Source organism: Squalius cephalus (assembly GCF_949319135.1).
Source record: "Squalius cephalus genome assembly, chromosome: 24".
NCBI lineage: Eukaryota > Metazoa > Chordata > Actinopteri > Cypriniformes > Leuciscidae > Squalius > Squalius cephalus.
In genome coordinates this window covers 12,803,633-12,821,781 of record NC_137145.1, presented here as the reverse complement: position 1 = coordinate 12,821,781, position 18,149 = coordinate 12,803,633, and the positions used below count along the sequence as shown (strand labels likewise).

At 37.1% G+C, this 18,149-nt stretch overlaps 1 protein-coding gene across 31 annotated transcripts in view; it reads left to right on the top strand.

Moving 5' to 3' along the window:
- dlg2 (discs, large homolog 2) overlaps nucleotides 1-18,149 on the top strand; it is a gene marked incomplete at its 5' end in the record, with an annotated part of 236,204 nt that overhangs the window by 205,887 nt on the left and 12,168 nt on the right. For 19 of the 31 annotated variants that reach the window (XM_079860352.1, XM_079860376.1, XM_079860378.1 and 16 more), the window contains 4 exons: nucleotides 4,463-4,577; nucleotides 14,570-14,746; nucleotides 15,650-15,725; nucleotides 17,863-17,962. In XM_079860352.1, the coding sequence (XP_079716478.1) occupies nucleotides 4,463-4,577; nucleotides 14,570-14,746; nucleotides 15,650-15,725; nucleotides 17,863-17,962 (468 nt within the window). The remainder of the gene's footprint in view (nucleotides 1-4,462; nucleotides 4,578-14,569; nucleotides 14,747-15,649; nucleotides 15,726-17,862; nucleotides 17,963-18,149) is intronic. The other 12 variants (XM_079860354.1, XM_079860360.1, XM_079860357.1 and 9 more) reach the window with 1 other exon arrangement.

Here is an 18,149-nt window from a genome sequence, read left to right as displayed (position 1 = left end):
TACCAGTGCTCGGCGATATGCCCACCTGGGGGGCTTTCCTCCATTGACTGCCGTTTTTTTTGTTGTTTTTTGTTTTTACCAGGTTTGTACTAAGGCATTCATATTAAAAGACCAAATTCAGTATAAATCTTATTGATGATGCATACTATGTTCAGGCGCGCAGATGAACCCAGAATATTATTGCAATGCACAATTTCTCGTTAAGCGTTTTTCCATAGAAAACCATTATAAAGAAAGCGCTTAACCATTTAGTCATTGCATTCTGAAAACTATTAATTGGAATCTGCGTGATCAAGAGTTCACTAAAGTTGACCACGCAGATTCCGCTCATGTTGGTCATGTGAAATTGCCGCGCTGACCAACAGAAAGCTGCTTGGTTTGAAAATGACTTTGTGTGAGTAGTGATCTCTATGGTATTGACAATGGACTGTCATCATTACAAGCATCACTCACCATTGTCTTCTCAGCACTGTAGATACAGTAGAATTATTTGAGCTAAAAGCTTGTTCACAGATGTGTGCTGACATCACTCATGATGTTGGCTTAATTTACAGTCTCTGCTTTCCTGAAATGTTACACTGTCAGTTTTGCAGCTCACACATTGTGATTGTACCTGCTGGCACAGTGATGCTCTTTTCCCCTGCTGCGGTTGGAGCTGTATTTGACATGTTGGAGTCACTGCACAGCAGCTAATGAGACTACACAAGCTGTCCTCTATTAACTGAAAGCACCTCACTCCAGACTGACACAAACATGTATGTATGAGTGATGCACAAGGGCGGCTGTCAGAATTGATGTCTGCTGTGCAGTGTCTTATCTCTGTCTCTGGACATGTGGTTATCCATCATCGCAAACAGCCTGTAATCTTCTTTGGATTTCTCAGCTTGAAAGGTCTGAGGCAGACAGAGGTAGAAATCTTTTCATATTGACCATATTTAAATTTTAAAATGAGTAAATTTTTTTAGATCTATCAAATAGCTCTATATAATAGTTTGTCTATTTGTCTCATTTGTGACTTTTTATTTCTAATTAGGAAAACATTGAAAAGAAACATTCTTCATCTAAGCTATGAAAGAGTTGTTTTCCTGTGAAATTCTCCCTTCACATCTGTGTACTGCAAATGTGTTTGTATCCTGCTGTATTACCTTTCCATCTGACCCTGGTCAGCAGTCAATAATCATTTGATTTCTTAATTCACATGTGCTTTTCACAAGCCTGCTGCTTATGTGCACAAATTCCTTTCATATGCTTGTGGAATCCGCACGTTTTGAAGGACCGTTAAAGCTGAAATATTTGCCGGATTTGTGGCTTGTTCATCTTTAAGTGAGCTAATACGCTGCAGATTGAAAACACAAAGCCGACATCAAGAGAGAAAATCCAGCATGGCTTTTGATCTGGACTTCTTCAGGGGGAGGAGGGGCTCTAAGACACTCAACCCCGCCCACTCTCGAGTTCTAGCCAATAGGAATGGATCTGGAGGAGAGAGTGTGTGTGAGAGAGAGAGGGGAGAGGAGGTGGTAGAGTGGCAGTCTTTGCTTGTGTGTAGGGAGCGGTCAATCTCTCACAGTGCTGCAGTCTACGAGCATCCTCAAGAGTGAGACTCTCTTTTTATTCTCTCATTCATTCATTCTTTCATTTATCCTTTATCCATCCTCTCTTCCAGCCACTCACCTTTTCAGTTTCTCCACTGTGTTGCTGATTTCATTCAGTTTAAGTGAGAGTTTACTTGCAAGCACATGTGTGTGTGTGCGTTTGTTAAGCGTGTTTGTGTGGGGTCTTTGGGGTTTGATTTGGTTTAGATGAGGTTATATGCATGTTATACTTTTGAAAAGTGCAACAAAAAAAAATTAAACCGTGCATGCAAGTGCATATTTTGCCATTGTCCTGCCTAAAGCGACAACTTCCCCGGCGAATAGTTCTCAAGGTATGAACTTTTTTCAATCTTTTTATATAAAAAAAATCGAATATTTCTAACTGTGTTCCAAAAACATCTCCTGAAGGTTTGTGTGCTCAGCAGTCTCTTTTCATTTGAGTGGATTTGTTCGGGATGAGTGCGTCCCTCACTGCGGGATTGTTTTGGGTTCTCTACTTTATCCTTCGTCTGAGCTTTGCACCACTCCGAGACTCTTTAATCTGTTTCTCTCTCTTTCCTTCTGCATTTTTCTCTGGAGAAGAAGCATCTCTTTGTGTCATTTTTATTGTTTAGAGGATTCTCGGTCTTCTTAAATAACATTGAGGCCATCAGAGAAAGAGGTAGAGCTTAGTTTCCAAAGGTGGGAGTTTGAATCTGAATAAATCCTGTATATTTCATTGGGAGGGAATGTGGAAATATGTGAGTGCATGTCTTTTTTTAAACTGCTTTTACAGCACATCACCGATTGTATCATCACCGTAATTGTCCTTGATCTTCCTCTGCTAGCCCGCAGACTAATGACAACATTTACTTGTCATTTGACCTTTGAGTTCCTGCAAGGACAGACAGGCTCTCAAAACAGCCTTATTCCTCGGCTGAACCTTCGAAGACCCTTATGCTCATTTAAAACATCAGAAGCTGCTCAAATCACCTTGTTGATTAGTTGGTTAGTTTAGTTATTTACTAAGACATTTTTAGACCAATTAAATGGCTTAAAAACTTAAGATAAAACGAAAGGGACTGGATGAAAAAGGAAGCAGAAATAGAAACCAAATGAGCTGTAACATGTTGCTCAGGTGTGGTGGGTACTCTGTCTTGCTGGTCTGGTTGCTCTAATGGTGTCCAGGCTGGGCTTTGGGGCATTGCTGAGTTCTCAGGTTCAGCACATGGTGTGTGTGTGTGCATTGGTCTCAGCAGCAGCAGCTAGAGCAGATGTAGTTCTCTGCTGAAACAGGGCTGAGGTGTGCAGCAAACTGCCATGCCTCGCACTAGATTTGCTGCTGAACGAGCTTCAGTCTGTGTTAGGAGGGCAAATCTGTGTTTTAAAGCTCATGAGTCTGTGCCTTCCTAAAAAAACAATTAGATAGTCCTTCTCTCTGAAATATTATTGTGGTAACACTTTACACTAAGGTTTCATTTGTTAACATTAGTTGATCTATTAACTAAAATGAACTAACCTTCCGCTGTTACTGTATTTGTTCATCTTTGTAAACGTTAGTTAATAAAAATACAGCTGTTCATTGTTTATGTTACTTCATAGTGCATTAACTAATGTTAACAAATAGAAGTAAATGTTGAAATTAACTTAAACAAAGATGAACAAATGCTGTAGAAGTGCAGTTCATTATTAGTTTGTTATTGGAAATTACCATTATTTTCTATGCACTACCGTTCAAAAGTTTGTGGTCGGCTCAATTTTTCAAAGTCTCTTATGCTTAACAAATATGCATTTATTTGATCAAAATACAGTAAAAATAGTAATATTGTGAAATATTATTATAATTAAAGATTACTTAGGTAAAGAACTATTGTAATATATTTTGAAGTGTCATTTATTTCTAAGATGGCACTGTTGAATTTTTAGGGGCATATCCTCATGTCACATCATGTGTCAAATGATTCTTCAGAAATCATTAATATATGCTGATTTGGGGCTCAAGTAACATTTCTTATTATTATTAATGTTGAAACCCGTTTTGCGGCTTAATATGTTTTGTGCACACATTTTTCAGGATTCTTTAATTAATAGAAATTTCAAAAGAACAGCTTTCATTTAAAATACAACTATTTTGTTATATTAAAAATGTCTTTACTGTCACTTTTATGTAGTTTAATGTAGCCCTGCTGTTTAAAGTTTCAAGCAAATACATTTTTTATCATCTGTACTAGTGTTTTAGAAGGATTTTTGCTTAATCTATCATCATATATGTTTAAAGTTGAGAGGGATCTTATTATAGCTTTTTTATTTTTGCTTTTGTGTTTACGTAAGGCTTGAACACCCAAAAGAATAGGGGGTCTTAAAAAAGTTCATAAATATGGAATAATATACAGTCAGCTGGTTATTATCTTGCAGAATGATGAATGTTTCAGTTCTGCAGAAATCTGTGGAGATTCAGTATCAGCCTGCATATAACAAAGAGACTGAAGTGGGATGTTATCGGATATCATACATTTTCACCACAGAAGATACATATGACATTCTCTCTCTCTCTCTCTCTCTCTCTCTCTCTCTCTCTCTCTCTCTCTCTCTCTCTCTCTCTCTTACTATTTATTCTATCTTTCCTATATTGACTGTGTGACCTTGTGCTAGAAGTCAGCACAGAACAGCTACAGTAGCTGCTCGTATCGATCGGAGCTGTCATCTCAGACACTAAGACAGCATTTCCCTCCAGAGAACTTTTTATGAATTCTTTGGTTTGAGACTGTTTGTTTGCATGTGCTACGTTCTGTTCTAGATTTTAGAATTGCCATTGCTTAGTTTGATGTTTGGTTTAAAAAAAAGATTTTTGCATCATGTTTATGCTTGCTTGGTTATGTTTGTGTTTACAGAATACGGGCGTTTCGAGGCCAAAATTCATGACTTACGAGAGCAGATGATGAACCACAGCATGAGTTCTGGATCCGGATCCCTCAGAACCAATCAGAAACGCTCACTCTATGTCAGGTAGACCTCATCTATTTAAACATAAATTCACACATTTACTCCGAACTGCAAGAATTCATTTTCTTAGTATGTTTTTTTCTCTCTCTTGTTTTTCAGTACATTATCTAAAAAAACAAAAGTGCATATTTTCCTTAACCCATGGGCATTTTTTTCTGTTTTAAAGCAAAGAAACTCTAGCAAACATTTATGCCTAAAACCATAGCATTGAAATTTTTAATTTAAATTATTTCAAGGTATTATCTTTGAAAACAAGTCTTATCTCACACCATTTATCTTCTCAAGGAGATTACTAAGATTACAAGAAGTATTTTTACTGAAAAACAAGATGAGAAACAGATCAAGAAAATGTTTTTGTTGCAAATGGCTGTTTCTGTCATTACAGATGGGATACTGATATCCCAACAGCCCCCTGATCATGTAAAAGTGGCATTAACGGTCTCTCCATGGCACTCTTGTTATGTTGGACTGATGTAGGATTGATGTGAACATCAGTGTGGTCTCTCTGGGCGATGAGACATGTTTCTAGCCTGAAGCAAGATATTTGTTAGACACACACACTTCAGGGGTTTGCGTGTGAACCAGCGGGGTATCTGAGTGAGTTGAGTCAGAATTCATCAGCGTCCACATTTCTTCTTACATACACACACGCTCAAAGTAGCACACGTCTCATGTGTGTGCTCTTATCCTAGATCCGCCAGGTTTGGGGATCATGTGTTCACTACACAGGAAGTCATACTGTTTTACATGACATTTAGAAGAGCCATTGATATTTAAAATCAGTAGGAAAGTGAACATCAGTGATCCATTATAGAAACCTCTCTTTGCTAATGTGTTCTCTCTTCTTAATTCAACAAAAGTGTGTGTGTGTGTGTGTGTGTGTGTGTGTGGTTGATGAGCTTTGTGACATCAACTGAAAAGGAAAGCTATTTGTATTTAGTTAGTTTGTTAGTCAGTTTGATATTTTTGATTACAATATAAAAGTAAATTGGGTACATTTTAATATCATGTTGATGTAAATAATATAACTTGATTTTGTTTGTCTATATTTCTGCATTATGCATTTCTCATTTGCAGACTTTATTCTCATAAATGAATCTTATTGTAGTAGTAGTTATTGTTAATAATGTTTGTCCAATATTAATATTTTATAATCAAAGATGGTGATATGTGATAAATATTTAATATTTATTTCCTGGGGCTTCTAAACATTTTACCTCCTCCATAATACTGACTTCAGCTCAAGAAATTATTAAGAAGATAAACAGTATAATCAAAAGACCTGCGTGATATATTCCAGCCTCCAGGTTCACTCCAAACGTCCCATGCGTCAGCACTCTTTGGCTAGTCTGCCAAACAGCTGCTATGGTTCTCCCAGATATGTTTCACAATACAATCAGCAGAGCAGAGATTAGTTCTTGATTAGCTAGCGACAAGCAGCTGTAGATCCCCGATTTGGCTTTGTTATTGTGTGTTAGCTGGAAAATTTCAGCGCACCTGTGGAGATCCATTGTGATAAATAGCTCTCCTGTCAGCAATTATACACACACACACCTCCTCTCCTCATGAGGTACAGTACAGCATGCACCACTCCCACAGCATTAAAAGATGCTCAATATCTCCTTCCCAGCTGCAGTCTAATGCCGCAGGCCCCCTCTGTGGGTGCTGGATAATTGTATTGTGCCGTAGCCAGTCATTTGGGCCGTAGAGCTGGCCATGTTTGCAGAACACGGATGTCGGGAAGAGCAGAGACACAGGAAATGAGACCTTATAAGGAGTCATTTATTTGCTGCAGCACAGATCAGCTCACTAAAGTCACCTGTTTTTTTTAAGTTTGTGGTTTTACTAATGCTGTACTTAGGGCTCGTATTATGGGTGTCATATGGAAAACTGGATTTTGTTAACTATTTTATCTCATCAAGTTATTAGCATTACAACCATGAGCATATTGCAGGACATAATATGTGAACCATTGGATTTAACATAGATTTATGCATAATTTAAATCACTCACATCTGCAGGCTTAAATAGCAACCAAACAATGGTGTTTTCATATGTTTTTTTTTAACACACACTTTACTGTGAGCATTCATAGTATATGGTGGAAAATGTATGCGATTCAGCTAACCTGGAGTCCAAACCTGGAGTTCTATCCTGAGGACAGTGGATTTACCCATATACAGTGAGGAAAATAAGTATTTGAACACCCTGCTATTTTGCGAGTTCTCCCACTTAGAAATCATGGAGGGGTCTAAAATTGTCATCGTAGGTGCATGTCCACTGTGAGAGACATAATCAAAAAAAAAAATCCAGAAATCACAATGTATGATTTTTTAACTATTTATTTGTATGATACAGCTGCAAATAAGTATTTGAACACCTGAGAAAATCAATGTTAATATTTGGTACAGTAGCCTTTGTTTGCAATTACAGAGGTCAAACGTTTCCTGTAGTTTTTCACCAGGTTTGCACACACTGCAGGAGGGATTTTGGCCCACTCCTCCACACAGATCTTCTCTAGATCAGTCAGGTTTCTGGGCTGTTGCTGAGAAACACTGAGTTTGAGCTCCCTCCAAAGATTCTCTATTGGGTTTAGGTCTGGAGACTGGCTAGGCCACGCCAGAACCTTGAAATGCTTCTTACAGAGCCACTCCTTGGTTATCCTGGCTGTGTGCTTCGGGTCATTGTCATGTTGGAAGACCCAGCCTCTACCTATCTTCAATGCTCTAACTGAGGGAAGGAGGTTGTTCCCCAAAATCTCGCAATACATGGCCCCGGTCATCCTCTCCTTAATACAGTGCAGTCGCCCTGTCCCATGTGCAGAAAAACACCCCCAAAGCATGATGCTACCACCCCCATGCTTCACAGTAGGGATGGTGTTCTTGGGATGGTACTCATCATTCTTCTTCCTCCAAACACGTTTAGTGGAATTATGACCAAAAAGTTTTATTTTGGTCTCATCTGACCACATGACTTTCTCCCATGATTCCTCTGGATCATCCAAATGGTCATTGGCAAACTTAAGACGGGCCTTGACATGTGCTAGTTTAAGCAGGGGAACCTTCCGTGCCATGCATGATTTCAAACCATGACGTCTTAGTGTATTACCAACAGTAACCTTGGAAACGGTGGTCCCAGCTCTTTTCAGGTCATTGACCAGCTCCTCCCGTGTAGTTCTGGGCTGATTTCTCACCTTTCTTAGGATCATTGAGACCCCACGAGGTGAGATCTTGCATGGAGCCCCAGTCCGAGGGAGATTGACAGTCATGTTTAGCTTCTTCCATTTTCTAATGATTGCTCCAACAGTGGACCTTTTTTCACCAAGCTGCTTGGCAATTTCCCCGTAGCCCTTTCCAGCCTTGTGGAGGTGTACAATTTTGTCTCTAGTGTCTTTGGACAGCTCTTTGGTCTTGGCCATGTTAGTAGTTGGATTCTTACTGATTGTATGGGGTGGACAGGTGTCTTTATGCAGCTAACGACCTCAAACAGGTGCATCTAATTTAGGATAATAAATGGAGTGGAGGTGGACATTTTAAAGGCAGACTAACAGGTCTTTGAGGGTCAGAATTCTAGCTGATAGACAGGTGTTCAAATACTTATTTGCAGCTGTATCATACAAATAAATAGTTAAAAAATCATATATTGTGATTTCTGGATTTTGTTTTTTTAGATTGTCTCTCACAGTGGACATGCACCTACGATGACAATTTCAGACCCCTCCATGATTTCCAAGTGGGAGAACTTGCAAAATAGCAGGGTGTTCAAATACTTATTTTCCTCACTGTAGCCATATTCACCCATATTTATTTATTCATTAATCTTTGTTCATTCATATTTAATGATATACCTGTTATTGTGTGTTTCTGGTCTCCCTGTATAATTATCATCAGAATACATAGTTGCAATAATATTTTGTTTTCTCAAGAGCAATACTTCTTGCTGTCTTGTCCATGCTTTTATATATATATATATGAAGAGTTCAGATGCAAAAGCCTCTAAGTGCCATCTGAAATTTTCTTCTAGAATGATCATTTTTATCAAGCTTGTATATTTAAGTTCAGTAATTTAACTTAAATTACAATTAATAGGTAATTTTCATTGTCATTTAAGTGAAATTACTGAACTTAAATAAAGGCTTTTGCATCTGAACTCTTCATATATAAACATACTTTCTCCAGAAGCCAAGCACCAGCATTATTTTAGTATTATTTATATACTATTATAGTATTTATTAATATTTTGAAGTAGCTTTTTTTTATATATTTGTAATTTTGTTATGCTGTTATCATTGATTTTGTTTACTTGCCAAGGCAACATTTATAATTTTCATTTAAGTTTGAATATTTTCATTTAGTGTCACCTTTTCTTTTTTTTTTAATTACCAAAAAATATTTTTATAGTTTAAATTTTAGTGAACAATAACAACACTATTGCTGTTAAGCACCCATATTTACATTTGGCAATTTGTCTCATCCAGTAGTAATTTACATATAGAAAACAGCCTGCAAATCTGAGGGTCAGACATAGTATTGAAATTTTATTTGGTGTACAAAGACTAATATATAATGTAAGTGTATCTGAAGGAAATAAACTTGAATACATACTAGTATACTGTATGCCTTTAGAATTCTGCAGTGAAGGAAGGAGATAGATGTGAGGCAGGAAAAACTGAGTCTCCACAAACCTCTGCTCAGTCTGTAGAGGAGAAAAGAAAATTATGACAACAGTATCATTTCCAGGTTGCCTTCGAGCATTGAGATGCATTAAAGTTCATCTGAGATGAATGCAGAGGTGTGATCACTGTTGGCTGTGTACTATGAATAGAAAGCACATGGCAATGTAAAAGCAATGCATGCATGATTCCATTCACACACTGACTGATCAGATGAGTCAGTTATTGAGTGATTTTCCTCAATCAGCATGTTTCAGTGTTTCTGTCACAATGAATCAACATCACAATTTCTCTAATGTGGAAATGTGTTGTGTGTGTGTGTGTGTATTTGTGTGTGCGCTGCTTATTTCTCCTCAAAGTGTTCTCTGTGTCCCTCTGCGGTAGCATTTACATGTAACCATAACAACACCCTTCCTTTCTGTGATCAGAGAAAGAAATATACATCGCCTCATCCCGTTCATTAAGCAAGAAAGTCCAGTGTGTGTGTGTGTGTGTGTGTGTGTGTGTGTGTGATTTTTCCAGTGCAAATGTAAATTTCAGAATATAAATTGCTAAGTTGTCGTGGTTTGATTTATTTTGTGAGAAGTTGGCTGTGTTGTGTCTATGGACTGCGACAGTGAGAGAGCTATATAGATTTTTATTCATTTCTTTTTTAAAACACTGCAAATAATATCATGAATATTGATGTTATGTTCATGTGGTGTTGTTGTTTTTAGTTTAGTTATCCAGTTTATGTTTAGCAGGAAAGTATGCCCAGGTTCTTGTCCTGACCTAATATGTATGTTATTTTTTTAATAAACCAAGATTGCAAATGATCAATTCAGAACTCTAGATACTACTCAGTAAAGTTTAACAACCACATAGCAAGACCCTGACAACCACCATGAAGGTGGACTCTTTTGACTTTGACCAGTAAGTGTCCATCCTAACATTGTGATGGAGACGGAGAGCACTAACAATCACCTCTCCCATTTCCTTCAGAAATTGTAAAAATGTAGTTATAACCTAAAATCCACAGTTACTGCAGTGTATGTAATTCACTCTTGGAAATGTCACCTAGGCTCCTGTTATTTCACTAGCCCAAGCTCTTATTGTCATGAGGCCACTGATTTACACATACAGATAGCACTCTACTTTACTCTCAGGGGGCTTTTAAACCACATTTCTCTGTAACAAGCAAAAGCACCACATTATCTGCACCTTTGCCAGCACTCTGACACTTTCTGCTAGTTTGTGTGTTGTAGATGTAATGCTTTTTTCCCCTTTTGCCATGCTGATGGCTTCAGCTTTTATCTCACTGCTTAGCAAATACTACACTAAAAAAAAATTCAAGGACTGAGGCAGCACTTACTCAAAATTATATTACAGACATTTTCTGGTGTGAAAAAAATGCTGTCCATGAGGTTCACCACCCATGGATGTATCCTTTTCTGCTGAGCACAGAATATTATACACATACCTGGACTATTGCACAGAGATTCAGCCCTGCAGCTCTACTGAAAACCCACACAATAAATCACAAGGCAAATCACTCAGGGGCGAATTCAGTTCACTAAACAGTTTCGGCACTTTTGCACGCAGTATTTCAGTATTTCAGCACTAAGCCAGACTCAAACCAGTGTAGCTATTGTTAACTAAACTAAAATCATTTTCTTTATCTGAAATAAAATATAAATGTTAGATTAAAAACTTAGAAATTAGATATTTAAAGTACTAATGAAAAATAAAAAATGTGTGTGTGTGTAAATATAAAAAGGTAAATAGAAATAGAAAAACAACAGACACAAAACAGCGCAAATCATAATGACTGAAACTAAAGTTAAAATGAAAATTGAAAATATAAAAATCTTGTTCAAAATATTAATAAATACTATAATAGTATATAAATAATACTAAAATGTCATTGACTTGAACTTCAGCATCATCCACATGAACAGCAGCATAAATGAGCACTAAGCCTCAGCTCTGGTAATACAGAATGTTTTAGTTCTTTCATTGGGTAGTTTATAAATCCATTTCACCGCTGAATTCTTTACAGACATGATTTTGTTCTATTTATTATCGTAAGGGCACATAATGCTCCGCAGTGAGCATTTTTCAGTATGTGTAATGTGACAGTAAATTTGAATTTTTGTCTGCAGACTGCACTAGCACATGCTGTTTTTTGGAAGTGTCTTGAGAAGCATCATTGCCGTAATGATGCCATGGAGGGATGGATTCACTGTAATGGGCTGAGAACCTGCCAGCATACAAACATATATAAAAATATTATTTTTCTGCACTGTACGTAGCTTGCAGTTTCCATAACAACCGCAATGTCTTTGTTGGCCGATGATAGGGAACATGTGCTTTTTTTCCCTAGGCATGTGTTCCAATGTGTGTGTGTGTGTGTGTGTGTGTGTGTTGTTGTTTATGTTTTATACTTTAATGAAGCAGGGGTTAATGAGGACATTGAATATAATACTTTGTTCGTGTGCAGTGCTGATCATTTCTTTGCTCTCATTACAGTTTGTCTTTTGTAATGGATCCGTAATGGTGACTTGCCGCCATTACACTGCACATTATTGCTTGCTTTTAGAAATAATGTTGCACCAGTGACCGTAGTAACCCTAACGGACCTATTTGCAACATCACATGACTTTTAGAGTACAGCTGGAAGTGCAGATCAGTTGTCTGAAAATTGTGTTTGATGTGGAATAATGCATGCTTAATAAATTAAATCTGTGAACCTAAATGTTCCATCCATTAGAGTAGCATATGCGCCAAACTTTATGTGCAACCCATCAATTTTGGCATGCAGTTATCTGCTCACAGCAGTGCAGTATGGGTAGCTGGTGTACTTTTTCATTGATTTTATGCTTGGGATGATATTGATCACCAGCACAAGATGCAGAGAAATTATTTATGTTTCTTTAGAAATTATTTATTATTTAGTTTTAGAATGACCTTTAAAGAAATCTTATTGACCTCAAACTTTTGAATGTTAGTGTATATAATCTAATGTTTCATAAATCATTTTAGCCACAGTTATAATACCTATTTATATTCAAGCAAGGATATTTTACATATTAACACATGCACATGGTTTAACATTTGATTTAACATTTCATTCTGTGTTTTTAATCCAAAACCTTAAATAGGTAAATCTTATAATCATGCAACATTTATGAGAACACTGAAAGCTGTAAGAGAATTTTCAATAACACTTTATTTTAATGGTCATCTTTAGACATTCTACTATTAGTAACTTTGCAACTACATGTCAACTAACTCTCATTAGAGTATTAGTAGACTGTCTGCTTAATATTTCATATCTGCTAACTCTTTACTTTGTTGCTCCCCCAACAGACATTCTGCTTACTCTAAGTATATTTGCAACTACATGTCAACTTATTTTACTAACCCGAACCCTAACACATAACCCTAACCAAACAGTCTACTAATTCTTTAATGAGAGTGTTAGTTTAACATGTAGTTGCACAGTTACTTATATTTAGCACAATGCCTAAAGTGGACCATCAAAATAAAGTGTAACAGAATGTTCTCTGGCAGCTGTGGATTTTGCAGGGAAAATGTCACCCAGCGGAAGTGACATCATTAGCCCCTCTTTTGATTTCATAACAGTTTTGTCTACATCTCATTTGTGCCATCTGCATTATAGGCTTCCAGAACAGATGTATTGTCATGGTTACAAAAGGCAGTATAAAGGAAAGGTGAAGTGACTGCTTGCAGTGAACAGAGACGACCGGGGCTGGTGTTCTAGTGTTACTTGTTTTTTTCGTCTCTCTTTTTATGTGAGAGCTTTTATCATGGCTGAATATGCAGTAGTGCTGTTAAGTGTGTGGTATCATTGCAGCATTTCATTTAGGAACAGCGTGTTCTAAAAGGCAAAATGGCTTGAATAAATGCCCCTTTTTTGTTGTTATCGGACATCCACTTTATGTATTGTGCTTACATTTTCATCAAGGGGTCAAAGTTCAGTTTGTTTTTTTAGTTACCTCCTGCTGGTAGATGCTGTAACTACACCATCAGTATCATTCTTTATTGATTGCCGTTCAGTAGCTGTAATTTTGTGAAAAAAACAAACACATTTTATAAGCATTTGGAGTTAAGAAGAAATGCTAATGCTAACATAGTTTTCTCCAGGTCTCCTTTTTCACCTTCATTCTCATTGACCCAAACTGAATAATAATGCTGATCTGCATTAAAGGATTTCTGCTAGGCTTGCAGTGACTAAACGCACCTGAAGGAACAAGTTTAAAGGCCATTATTGTGGTTATCCCTTGTATTGTGTACTTAGCTGGGCAGGCCTATAGGACACTGACAGCCTGTCTGTTCTTTTGTGTACACATGTGCCTGAGCTATAGTGCTTCCTTTTACTGTGTTTCATTGCTTGATCATCCACACTGCCCTGCTGGAGAGAGATAAGCCTGGGACATTTTCGCAGGTAAAGATTGAGAATGTAATCGAAAGCACAAAAATTAAACAAAACAAATGTTAATTTTTGAAGTGCATACTAAAGATCAGTAGGTGACTCCAGTTCACATGCTTCCCCCTTTTCTTTTCTTTTTTTTTTTTTCAGCCTTCCTTTTATCTGGTCTTTGAGCCTGGATCATCAGTGTAAAATCTGCTCCTTAAATAGAGTGGATTGTGTTTGTGTCTCTTTCTAAGGATGAGTACATGAATCATGTTTTTTTTTTTAAACGCTAGCCTGTCTCTCCAGATAGTGCTTCTATCATAATACTGACCACAAACTTTGAACCGGTAGTATATATTTTTGTGATTTTATGTATGATTTTTATCATATTTTTATGCTATTTTTGGCTTTTTGTAAGTGGACAGGAAGTGATAGGTAGAAAGGGCAGACATTTTCTGAATTAATTATTTGTTCAACTTTCATTTTTAAAACAGACTGAATAATGCCACACTAGTCTTACCCCACAGAAATATTAATATAATATGATGTTGGCTGTAATATGATATGATGCAAGCCCTTCCAGGCTTGGCAAGAAAAGTGACTGCAACCACTTGTAGATTTATATGTTGATGGAACGGAGCATTCGGTTGTTGTTTTAGTCCGTCATATCATACCATAATTCTACACAAACCCACACACCGCTATGATGTGAGCTACCGTGACTAGTGTCACTTATTGTACCCCTCACAGTCATATCTGCACATTTCACGCACGCTGTTTTCCAAGGAGTCAGCCGTTGCTGCTTTAGTGATAGATTTGAGTTACTGTTTTAGTGACAGATGGATGTGAAATGTTGCGCAAATTTGTCAGGTCTGTAAAACTGACTTTATGTGTGTGTCTCTCCAGGGCTCTGTTCGACTACGAGAGAGCGAAGGATAGTGGTCTGCCCAGTCAGGGTCTCAGTTTCCGATATGGAGACATTCTCCATGTCATCAATGCATCTGATGATGAGTGGTGGCAGGCCAGGAGAGTGACGCCAGAAGGGGACAGTGAAGAGATGGGTGTCATCCCCAGCAAGAGGAGGTGAGGTTCATGATTTCATGATGATTTAATATTTATATTGCGTTGTTTTTTATAATTAATTGTTCTAAATTAACATGTGACGGGCCTAGTTCTAATCGTTACCCTACTGCCCTATATTTAAGTTGGCTCTTTAAAGGGAACATACAATGGAAGAAAGAATTTTTCTTTCTTCTCCGATATAAAAGAGTTCAATACACTATGTGCATACTAAGCAGTCTTAAAGGTATGCAGCAAAAGTCTGTTTGGTTTGAAAGATCAGGTGAAAAATGATCATGTAAAACTAAATTAGAAGTGTTTTGGTTGTTTCAGATTGTATGTACACTACCGTTTAAACATTTCGATTTGGTCAGATTTTTAATGATTTGTTTTAATGCTCTTCAAGACTGCATTTTTTATATATAATAAAACCGTAAAAACAGAAATATTGTGAACGATTACTACCATTTTAATTAACAGTTTTCTGTTTTAATATTTCAAGATATATTTTATTCATGTGAGGCAATGCTGAATTTTCAGCATCATTACTCCAGTCTTCAGTGTCACATGATCCTTCAGAAATCATTCTAATATGCTGATTTGATACTCAGTTATTATGTTGGAAACAGTCGTGCTGCTTAATATATTTTTGGAAACTGTTATACTTTTTCAGGATTTAGTGAAGAATAAAAAGTTAAAAAGAACAGCATTTATTCAAAATAGAATTTTTTTCTAACAATATAAATCTTTACTATCACTTTTTATCAGAAATCATTCTAATCATATCTGCTGATTTGGTGCTCAATAAACATTTCTAATAATTGTTAATGTTGAAACCGGTTACAATATGTTTATGAAAACCATACAAATGTAGTGTAAGTACATTAGTTAAGTGTTTCACTGACTATGTCTCTATTCCTGTGGCAGGGTGGAGAGAAAAGAGAGAGCTCGTCTGAAGACGGTTAAATTCAACGCAAAACCCGGTAGCCTCGATTCTAAAGGGGTAAGTGTTCTATTTGACTTTAAGTCAGTGCCAACATCCGAAATTCTGTTCGCCCCAGTTTTCAGGTATAAACAGGAAGGGCCCAGCGATTTATTGACAGTTTAGACACAGTTCACCTGCAGCCCCTGTCGTGTCTCTTCACTCATCTCTCTTCAGTCTATCCGGTTTAGTTTCTTTCGTTCCCTGTCATCTTCAATTTACTTTTCCATTTCAAGTTGTGCTGGTGGGTCAGTCAGTCAGAATGGAAGTGTGTGTGAGAGACTGTCCTCGTGCCGCAGTGTGACAGCTCACTCTGAGCTCTCAGCATCAGTACTGCAGCACAACCCAACAGGCTCTCACTGAAACAGCCTCTGTATTATGTCTGTACATAGATGTGTCTCTTCATCTTTTATGAGATCAGTATGGTAAGGTCATCTGTAGTAAATATTTATTATGTGTGTATTTGAGAGAGGTAATTGAATAAAACTGAAGGATGTATTTTTAGTTCGGCACCCAACCGCAGAGCCGTTCAGGGTTTCAGCCTTACAATTGTATCCATAGCAACATCACAGCCAGCCCTGCAAATTTCAGTTTCTTCCTTGTCTTTTGTTTCTTTTCTCTTTTTTCTTTTTTCCCTCTCCCTCTGTCTTTTAAAGAAGAGGAGAGGGGTGGGGATGTTGGCACTGATGGATTACTTGAGGATTTTGTCGTGTGGTTTTGTCTTTGTGTTCAGTTGCACCAACTTGTGTATGTATCATTTCAGGTTTATGATTCATAGGATGTCAGTGTTGATTAAAAATGCATTGATTAGAAGTGTTTATATGCCTTATAATAGGGAGAATTAGTTAGGTGAAAGTTATGAATATTCCCTTTAATCACTATCAGGGGTACAATTGGTTTATTTTGTGCAGTGTACTGATATATTAAAATAGGTAAAAACCACTAAATACACACAAAAGCATTTAAATCAAAATTATATTTATTGCCAAACATTTAAGTATGAATCTCATTAAGAAATGTCTAGGTTATGTTTCACCCACAAATCATTAAAAAAATGATTTGCATAAAGGAAATGAAACCTATTTTAGAACCATTGCAATTCATAATTAAGCATAATACTCCTGATTTTATTGCTGTAATAAATCTCATTCTCATTAACATATCACATTCTGACAATTATTTGTATTAAAGCATTATTAAATTCATAAAAAATATTAATATGATTACATACTTTACAACTTAAATATTTACTGTTTTTCTTTATTTGTTTCTTATTGAGTTTTGCATCACATTATTAAGAATTGCATTACGTTATTCAATGGAGTTTCAATAACATTTTAAATTGTAATGGTTCTAAAATAGACTTGATGTAATATAAGTCATATAGATTTTTTTCTTTTTCTTTTAATTTTGGGGTGAAAGATGATGTGGACATATCCTTGATGGGTTCCACCATTATAGATTAATCAGGAAAATTATGTTCATATCAGGCAGCATATTGAGCTCAGGTTCACATTTAGAATCACCCCAGGCACATATATGTTACCCCATTTGTTTTTTTCAGCATTTTATAACCATTTTAAAAACAATTCACCTTCAGAAAATCATAATACTACACATAAGCAGCACAAATTTTGCCCCTTTGATCAGCATGTCACCCTGTCAGGAGTCCTGCATGCTTAATATTTTAATAGGAGTTTTTTTTTAAGTCCCCTTTGCCTTTGCATGGCACTAAACCAGCTTCAGTTGGCCTTTTTTTATCATTGTTTACCTCCGTTGTATGTTCATTTCTACTGATCATGTTTTGATTTGAATACATTTGAGCTGTCTAAGAATAGCTCAGGTGCTGTGACGTCATGGACAGCAGGGTTTGGATCAGCCTTCACAACAAACAAAGACCACCTATTCAGGATCATCCAAGTGCTTTCAGCTCTAGCCAAAAATAATGCAATTACCTTGGTACAAATAAAAACCGTGAATTGCTCATTTGATTTCATTAGCGATCCTGACCATGAAAACAGAATGATACAATTTGATATTTGGTTGTTTCCTGGCTGCTGTCCCTCACGTCTAGCTCCGGTCGTTGTGTTGTTTTTGTCAGCATGTTTGTGACAGCGTTTAGAGCCCCCTGTTTGCACCATGCTCTCTCTCCGCACAGTCATTCAGTGAAAAACGTAGAAAGAACTTCATCTTTTCACGCAAGTTCCCTTTCTACAAGAACAAGGACGCCGACGAGCAAGACGGCAGCGACTCGGAAAGTAAGTAGCCACAAACGCACGTGCACTCTGACACGTAGGTACATAAAAACAGCACACGCTCACACAAACGCATCCTCGGGGTGAGGTGAAAGGTCTAGGTGTGTGTAGGTAGCTCCAGGAAGCCCATGCCCTCCTTCTTCTGCTGGCGTTTCTCCCCGCCCCACCAACAACCTTACTGTCTCTCTCT